This window comes from Gavia stellata, chromosome 25, assembly GCF_030936135.1.
Source record: "Gavia stellata isolate bGavSte3 chromosome 25, bGavSte3.hap2, whole genome shotgun sequence".
Lineage (NCBI taxonomy): Eukaryota > Metazoa > Chordata > Aves > Gaviiformes > Gaviidae > Gavia > Gavia stellata.
The window spans coordinates 752,604-761,374 of record NC_082618.1 but is presented as its reverse complement, the minus strand read 5'-3'; the positions used below and the strand labels follow the sequence as shown (position 1 = coordinate 761,374).

At 54.3% G+C, this 8,771-nt stretch overlaps 1 protein-coding gene across 1 annotated transcript; it reads left to right on the top strand.

Moving 5' to 3' along the window:
- The first annotated feature begins 1,176 nt into the window (after nucleotides 1–1,176).
- On the top strand, nucleotides 1,177–2,556 carry LOC104252481 (C-C motif chemokine 5). Its single transcript, XM_009807258.2, has 3 exons — nucleotides 1,177–1,252; nucleotides 1,740–1,851; nucleotides 2,469–2,556. Exons 1-3 carry the CDS (start codon nucleotides 1,180–1,182, stop codon nucleotides 2,554–2,556), a joined length of 273 nt encoding a protein of 90 aa, XP_009805560.1. The 5' UTR covers nucleotides 1,177–1,179.
- The last annotated feature ends 6,215 nt before the right edge of the window (nucleotides 2,557–8,771 follow it).

Below are 8,771 nucleotides of genomic sequence, written 5' to 3'. Positions count from 1 at the left end.
GGCAGCGAGGAAATCCCGGGGAGATGATCTCATGATGCCTCGTGAACAGCAGTTGTCACTGGGCATGAAAATACCCGGAGAAACCACAGGCTGTGAGCTGGCAAATTTGGTGCCTGTTGCAGAGAAGAGGGAGGTGGAAAAAGGGGAAATGATCCCTGGGGCATCCTGGGCAGCCCATTGCCTCATGGCAGGAGCAATGCCGGGGGACTCTGGGTGGACCACATTCTGAGCCCCGTGACTGTGAGTGTGCACAAGGAGATGGGGGTACGTGTTGGCACGAGAGCTGGTCCCTCTCCACTCCCCAGGCAGGGGAACCTCCTGCTCTGCCTTCTGCATCCCACCTTGTACCAAACCCGTGCTGGCACTTGTGTTTGCCCCATGTCTCTGGGAAAAGAGCGTATTTGTAGAGTCAGACCATTGGGTTGGGCTTCCCAGGCAAGCACTCCCCTTATTGGCTGATGCTGGGGTGTGTTAGGAGGGGTTTGGAGGTCCTGAGCTCCATACTGGAAGCATAGCATTGAGGATTTTGTGTTTTATGGTGCCAAGACTGCCAGCCCACATCTACAACCAGTCTCCAGGGTGCCAGCCATCCTTGCTGCCTGCACAGGCAGAGCGTGCCTGCTGCCCATGTTGCCTGCACTGCTCCCCTTCATCCACCCTGTGTATGTCCCAGACCCACCACGGGAGCAAGGACCTGCACTGTCCCCAAGCCATTTTGAGGGTCTGAGCACCTTTGTCCTCAAGGCCTGAGGAGACTGAGTTGAGGTCCTCCTGGTCCTTCGGGGAGGATGCTGAGATGAGTTTGATGACTACTGCTGTCATGTTGGTGAATCTAAGTGTGAACCTGCTGCTCAAGGGTGGTTTCATATCCTATCTTGGTCAGTACAGTCCTCATGTGGGTGCCGATTTGCTCAGACTTACCTCACCTCACCTCACACAAAGGATATTCTGGCATTTCTTAGACCTGCTACTTCTCTTTTTTCAGCATTTCTGAGGCAAAGGTGCCGTGACATCAGCTCTGTTACGCTTTGGAAACTCCAAGTGTTTGCCTTGAAATCTGACTGACAGGGCTGGCCACCGCCCCTATAAAAAGCGAGGACGGAGCCAGCACCTCACATCAGACACAGGAGGAATCTGCTGTGGTCCTGCCTCTGCCCTTGCAGCTCATCTCTGTCCATAATGAATGTCTCTGCAGTGTGCCTCTCCATCATCCTCGTTGCTGCCCTCTTTTCTAAGGCTTCTCCTGCTCCAGGTGAGTACAGCATCACTCTCTGCTCTCTTGGGGTGGACTTTTGCTCTGCCTGGCAGTCATTTTGAAGCAGAACTGGAAAAAGTTAGCTGCAAAGGTTGAAAACCTGTGTGAATAGCTTCTCCTGCTTTCTTGGGACTGGTCTTCCTTTCTAGCATCCTTTTATCTTAGGGATGAATTTTACTGACAAGCATCAAAGTTTTCAGGCTTCATCTCCCCTAATTTTGCTGCTGAGCTTTAGGAGTGGTCCCAGAGTGACTGAAGAGACTTTTATCATTGGAAGTGAGTGCAAAACATTTACCAAGCAATCCTAGCAATGACTTTAATTAAGCTTTTAGTGTTCACAGCAATTTCTTGCTGAATTTATGGGGAAACAGGAGGAGAAGAGGACTTCACAGCTGATTAAGGGGTTGGTTGCCCACGCTGTCGGCTGGGGAATGTGCAGTTCAGTGAGTGATAGACTCATGCTGGCTTTCCCGATCTCTTCCAGTTGGGCCTGACACAACTGTGTGCTGCTTCAGCTACACCTCACGAAAGCTGCCCCAGAGACATGTGAAGGATTATTTCTACACCAGCAGCAAGTGCTCACAGCCAGCAGTTGTGTAAGTACCGGTTCCTGCTCTGGGCTCTGAGGAAAGGCTCTGCCAGCCTTTGGGCTCTTTGCTTCGCGTCCAACGGGGCCAAAAGCATGGTGGTGTGAGGAACCATACCTGGAGTAAGGGAAGGGGGCAGCCACCACAGGTCCCACGTGCAGCATGTGAGCACCCATCCTCCTCAGCTGAGAAATAAGTACTCTCCTTGGTCTCCTTGGACCATCCTGGTGCTGGGAATAAGGTGTGGAAGGAGGTCCCTGTGTAGCCAGCAGGACCTCCCAGTGGTCATCAGCCCCATGCACATGATGTGCCACCTGGAAGACTTACACTTGATATGCCAGCTGCCCACGTGCTGCATCCAGGCTCACCTGAACATGGCCAGGAACACTTGAGCATGGGGGGGTTCTCCCAGGGGACCTTGATCTCTCCCTGCCCTCTGGATTTTAGCAGGCTCTGCAGCCCCTGATGCTTGGGGGTTTGTGGGATGGGAGCCTGGAAGGGAGATGATCCCCTTGGGATCTAGCCTTTATCACAGGGCAGGTCAGCATGTGCTCAGGAGGTGACCCAAAGCCCTCATGTCCCTTTCCCCCTCTGGGGCTGTAACATCTCCCTGTTTGACTTGACAGGTTCATCACCAGGAAGCACCGGGAGGTCTGTGCTAACCCTGATGCCAGGTGGGTGAAGGAATATGTGAACACCCTGGAGCTGCAGTGAGCGCTGGGAGCTGAGAGGTCTCTGCCCTGGAGAAGTCCTGCAAGACCATCCAGCAGAGTCTTGGCACAGACCTAGAAATCCTGCTGCTGAGCACCAGGACCTGCTGAGCCACCTTGGGACCCCTGAAGTTCCTTTTGTCTTGCAAAGATGTTATTTATCCATGATAATTTAGCCACCCTTACGGGCAGCTCTGATGCTGGGGACCTCCTGGCCTTGCAGACCTGTCTTGGCGTAGCCTGCTGTGTGACATGTGGCTAAACTGTCCCCTCCTTGTGCCTCTGCTGCTAGAATGGGAGGGGGATTTTATCCCCAGAGCTATCTGTGGGAATTGGTCTGTCAAGATTAGGTGTGAGCGCTGTCATGTAAACCCAGGCTGACTTCCAACTCAGCTGGCTGAATTTTGCCATGGTACAGTAGATGCTGTGAGTAAGATCTGTCTCCTTAGCGGATGAAGTGGTACACTGGTTACTTACAGGATGCTTGTTGTGGAACCACGTAGTTCAGCCTTGTTCTCAAAATGCTGTCTCTTGCTGGTACCAAAGAATAAAAATTTTTTTTCTCTGTGTCAGCTCTGGAAGAGGTTGTTCCCCTACTCCCTGGAAAAACGGGGCCAATAGGACCCCACTACAACCCTTTTGGGAGAGGCAGGGGAAGAACCCCAACTTCCCAGCTGAAAATGCCTCAGCCTCCTTAGCCCTAAAAACCTTCCCTTCTGCATCACCTCCCTGCTCCCAGCATCGCAGCAGCAGCCCCATGACAACTCCAGCACCTCCCAGGGCTGTTCCCTCCCAGCCTCTGTGCTGCTGCAGAGCCAGACCTCTCTCCCAGCCCTTTCCCCCCATCAAATCAGTAGCCAAGGCCAGGAGCCACTGCAGCTGGACCCACTGGACTTGCCGTCGCGGGTTTGGCAAAGGGATGTCTGGAAATCACAGGGTGGGGGTGCAGCAGCATCTCCGCAGTGAGCTCGAAGGAGGGTGGCTCAGGGGCTGGCCAGCTGGGACCACGTCCCCAGCACAGGCTCCTCTGGGGATGCAGCCTGAGCTGTGCTCAGCTCTGGGTACGCTCTCAGTGTTTTACTGCAAAAGACAGGCACCAATTATCTGCTGTTCTTCAGCTGCTTTGGGAAGAAATCCTGGATTTGGTTTAAAAAAGCACAAGAGATCTTTTGCACCAAGTAAAACCAACAAAAGCACGTTATCAGGTTTGCATTTAAAACTATCTGATATCTTTGCGGGTAGAGAATGAAACTGCCGGGTCTGATCTCCCTGCCACTGAAGCTCTGCGGCGGGGACGGGGACCTTTGATCTCTGGGCTGTCTCCATCAGAGCTGTCTGAAGCAAAAGCTCAGAAGCTTTTGTATTGCCCTTGACCAAGAGTGTCCTTGACCTGGCGGCTTGTGCATGTCAAATCTTCACCTCCCAGGATGTTTTCCACCACAAAATGAGCTACTCATCACCCCGGGAGTAATTTCTCAGCCCCCCCCACATTGCTAGCAACAAATGATCTCCCATAATGAGGGGCAAGTGTGAGATATGGTGTCTGCAAAACACCCCCAAACCCATTGGAGCCACAGTGGTCTGCAGACGTTCAGGTTGTCTCCTGTTCTCCCCTTGCTCATCAAGGTGTTCCCCAGGGGTCAGTACTGGGTCCAGTCCTGTTCAATATGTTCATCAATGACCTGGGTGAAGGGATGGAGTGTGCCCTCAGCAAGTTTGCTGATGACACAAAACTGGGAGGAGTGGCGGACACACGGGAAGGCTGCGTTGCCATTCAGCGTGACCTGGACAGGCTGGAGAGTTGGGCAGAGAGGAACCTTGTGAAATTCAACAAAGGTGAATGTAGGGTACTGCACCTGGGGAGTAATAACCCCACGCATCAGTACAGGTGAGGGGCTGACGTGCTGGAGAGCAGCTCTGTGGAAAGGGACCTGGGAGTCCTGGGGGACAACAGGGTGACCATGAGCCAGCAGTGTGCCCTTGGGGCCAAGAAGGCCAATGGCATCCTGGGGTGCATCCAGAAGAGTGTGGCTAGCAGGGTGAGGGAGGTTATCCTCCCCCTCTACTCTGTCCTGGTGAGGCCGCGTCTGGAGTGCTGTGTCCAGTTCTGGGCTCCCCGGTTCAAGAAGGACAGGGAACTGCTGGGAAGGGTACAGCAAAGGGCTACGAAGAGGATTAGGGGACTGGAACATCTTTCTTATGAGGACAGGCTGAGGGACTTGGGTCTTTTTACTCTGGAGATGAGAAGACTGAGGAGGGATCTTATCAATGCTTATAAATACTGAAGGGGTGGGTGCCAGGAGGATGGGGCCAGTCTTTTTTCAGCGGTGCCCAGTGACAGGACGAGAGGTACTGAGCACAAACTTGGTCGTAGAAGTTCCATCTAAACATGAGGAGGAGCTTCTTTACTTTGAGGGTGGCAGAGCACTGGAACAAGCTGCCCAGAGAGGTTGTGGGGTCTCCTTCTCCAGAGATATTCAAGACATATTCCTGTGCAACCTGCTCTAGGTGACCCTGCTCTGGCGGGGGGGTTGGACTAGGTGATCTCCAGAGGTCCCTTCCAACCCCCGTCATTCTGTGATTCTGTGATTCTGTGATCACCACCTCTCCACAGGTCTCCCTGGTTATTAACCAGCATTTCCTATTGCAGTTCCTTATTAACTGCCTCAAAGTCTCTATTTCTGGCAGGATCCAAGGCCACAGCTCTCACCCACTGCTCCTGGGGCTCTCCGCAGCCTGGGACTGTATTCCCAGCAGTGGCTGGCTGCATGAGTGCAGGGAATGGGTGCAGAAACATTGCAGCGCCCAAGGGCACAGGGGAGGCTCTCAGTGCCCAGGAAAAGGGTCCCCGGAGAGGAGGGGGCTGTCCCAGACACGAGGCCAGGGTCATCAAGGGAATTTTGCAGCCCTGGCAGACCCTGCCCTGCCAGGCTGAGCTGACAGAGCATCCTCCCAGCGAGAGCAGGCAGCGGAGGGAGACCCGAGATGTCCGTGTACCAAGAGCTGGTGCCACAACCTGAACAGATCTTGTCCCTGCATCCTGGCAGGGCACCTGCCTGCCTGCTGTGCAGGTGCTGAGGGATGGAGGGGGTCCCAAGGGTCCCAGGGATGGAAGGGGTCTCAAATCCTTGGTGATGGGGCACAAGGTGGCACAGCCCCAGGCAGAAGAGGGTGGCTGTCCCTGGGGATGGGGAGGAAAGGTATAGGGGAGTGGAGGTGGGTGCTGACGGGTGGGTGCATGGCACCCCAGGGTGCAGAGGGCAGCGGGCCATCAAGGAGATGCAGAGAGAAAAGAGGCAGGGAGCTGGGAGGCTGGGAGCAGAGGACAGGGGCAGAGGAGGAAGAGGGATGATGCAAAGGAAGGGATCCCAGTGCTTAGGTCTGGGATGGGAAGAGCCCTGTTGGGTCCGTGGGATTTACAGGCACAGGGGCTGGGGCCCAGGGGGGCTGCCCACAGCCCACCCTGACAGCAGCCTTGCAGAGTGAACAAAGACCTGGCAGGAGGAGGTGGGGACAACGTGCTCCACAGGGAGCCAGTGCCCAGCTCCATCCCAAACTGGAGCTCACAACAGGCTCATGGCTGGGTACCCACACCTTTCCCTGCTCATCCAGGGGGATGGGCTGTGCAGAGCAGGGTTTGGGGGTCCCAAAAGGACCACTCTGCTGGGGATGGGTGGGAAGGGGAAGCCTGTGTATCAGGGAGGAAGTCCATCAATGTCCAAGTTCAGTGATGGAGACAGGCATTATGAGCAGCTTCATTCCTTAACGACAGCGTGAAACCATGTCTACAGAATAAGGGTGAAAATTGCTAATGAACAGCCCACCTGAAATGCCCCTTCACAGAGTCACAGAATCACTAAGGTTGGAAAAGACCTGTAAGATCATCAAGTCCAACCATCAACCCAACACCACCATGCCCACTAAACCATGTCCCGCAGTGCCACGTCCACACGTTCCTTGAACCCCTCCAGGGATGGTGACTCCACCACCTCCCTGGGCAGCCTCTGCCAGTGCTTCACCACGCTCTCAGTAAAGACATTTTTCCTAATATCCAGCCTGAACCTCCCCTGGCGCAACTTGAGGCCATTGCCTCTTGTCCTATCCCTTGTCACTTGGGAGAAGAGACCAACACCCACCTCCCCACAACCCCCTTTCAGGTCGCTGTAGAGAGCGATGAGGTCTCCCCTCAGCCTCCTCTTCTCCAGGCTAAACAACCCCAGCTCCCTCAGCCGCTCCTCATCAGACTTGTGCTCCAGAGCCCTCACCAGCTCCGTCGCCCTTCTCTGGACACGCTCCAGCACCTCAATGTCCTTCTTGTCGTGAGGGGCCCAAAACTGAACACAGGATTCGAGGTGCGGCCTCACCAGCGCCGAGTACAGGGGCACGATCCCCTCCCTACTCCCACTGGCCACACCATTTCTGATACAGGCCAGGATGCCGTTGGCCTTCTTGGCCACCTGGGCACACTGCTGGCTCATATTCAGCCGGTTGTCAACCAACACCCCCAGGTCCTTTTCTGTGGGGCAGCTTTCCAGCCACTCGTCCCCCAGTCTGTAGCGTTGCCTGGGGTTGTTGTGACCCAAGTGCAGGACCCCTCCCCCAAGGTAGAAGAGGGGTGCCCCAGAGTAGCTCTCAAAGGAGCCCAAATGCTCTGCAGGCTGGGCAGGTAGTTCAGCGGGAGGGGAGAGGTACAAGGGTCTGTTTTGCATCCCTGCAAAGCAACTCTGGCACAGCCCGCTGTGGCAGGAGGCAAGGGGGACCTGTGACGGAGAGAAAGACTTCACTGTCAGGTTCAAATTAACAATTTATTTGAACTTCACTCACAGGTCCAATACGCCACTGTTGCAGGTTCTTTTATGGATACAATGGAGGAATGCACTATTGCAATTAAATACACAATTCACAAGCGCGCTAGATATTAATACCTTACCAAAAAGAGTACACTAATCGCGATCTTAAAGCATGCCAAATACCATACGTATGTTTCTTAATCACTTACCCTCTCTCTCAGGTAAGGCCTCTCAATCCCTGGGAAGTTACCTTGTACAGTGTCCTGGACAAGGGGGAAAGAATCTCCTACAGGCCAGCTGTATCCTTGGAAAAGCGACTCTCCCCATTTTTCTGTCCAAACCTTACGGTTTTTATTCCCTGATTTGATGGGTGGGGGCAGGCTTATACAGGAATGTTTATCTCTGGTGCCTTGATGGCTCGGCTCCTTAGTCTATATGGTAATTTAGTGATGTCTAGCACACAAAGCTACTGAAGAGTGGTGGAATGGTGCTCAGGGCATTTTGTTTGTTAAGGGATCATTCAGGCTCCATTCGGGTTTCGGCAGTGTTCAGACAACCCCGGGCTGAGCCGTTTCCGCAGCTCCCCCCAGGTCGTCTCTGCATAGATAAGGATTTGTCAAGGTGAGACAAAGCTGAGTCGCATCACAACTCCCTGCATCTCGCCTTTGTGCTCCGAAACAGGTTTAGCCAGGTGATCCCATACAGGACCCTGGGACGCAGCCCAGCAGGGCAGGGATATAAAATCAGCCAGGTTTTCCTAAATATGAGAATAATCAGTGTTCATTTTGGTTTGCTTTCGTACAGTGGCTCCTTGAGCACTTCACAGAAAGCTTTTAAACATTGCTATCCCTCACTTACAGATAGGGAAACTGAGGCACGAGCTTGCCTTTACAGAGTCAGGCTGGGTGAGGTGGGCTGATGGGGTCGGCACTCCCCATTGGGGCCACAGGTCCCACTTCCCTGCCCACAGGACTGTGACGAGCGAGAGGCAAGCAGTCCACGACACCAAAATCATGTCTTTGCAAGAAGAGCAGAAGAAGCTGGGACTGGCCCTGGGCTCTCAGGGGCCAGAGCTGGAGCACTGGGGGACCAGGTGGGGGTGGCCATCTCGGTGTGTCCCCAAAAACTTGACAAAAGCCTTCACCCAGACTGTGTCAGGGTCAGCGCAGACCTGGTGTTTCTTCCTGGTAATGAAGCTGGGAAGTGGGGAGGATCAGGAAACCTTTGTGGTGGGGAAGGGGTGCACCACCGCAGAGCTGCACTGAGTCACACCAGGTTTGGGGAATGTCCTTTTTGTGACCGTTGTCTGGTGTGGAGGCAGCCAGCCAAGGGGAAGTGCTGAGAAAGCAGAGAAGGGCCCTGGGCCAGACTCCTGGCTCTGCCTCCACTTGCTGCTGGCTCCCACAAGCAGGGAGAAGGACCACAGACC

Coding starts and splice junctions, on each gene's coding strand:
- LOC104252481 (XM_009807258.2), top strand. CDS start 1,180: ATGAATGTCTCTGCAGTGTGCCTCTCCATCATCCTCGTTGCTGCCCTC. Junction 1,253..1,739: donor TAAGGCTTCTCCTGCTCCAG/GTGAGTACAGCA, acceptor GATCTCTTCCAG/TTGGGCCTGACACAACTGTG. Junction 1,852..2,468: donor TGCTCACAGCCAGCAGTTGT/GTAAGTACCGGT, acceptor TTGACTTGACAG/GTTCATCACCAGGAAGCACC.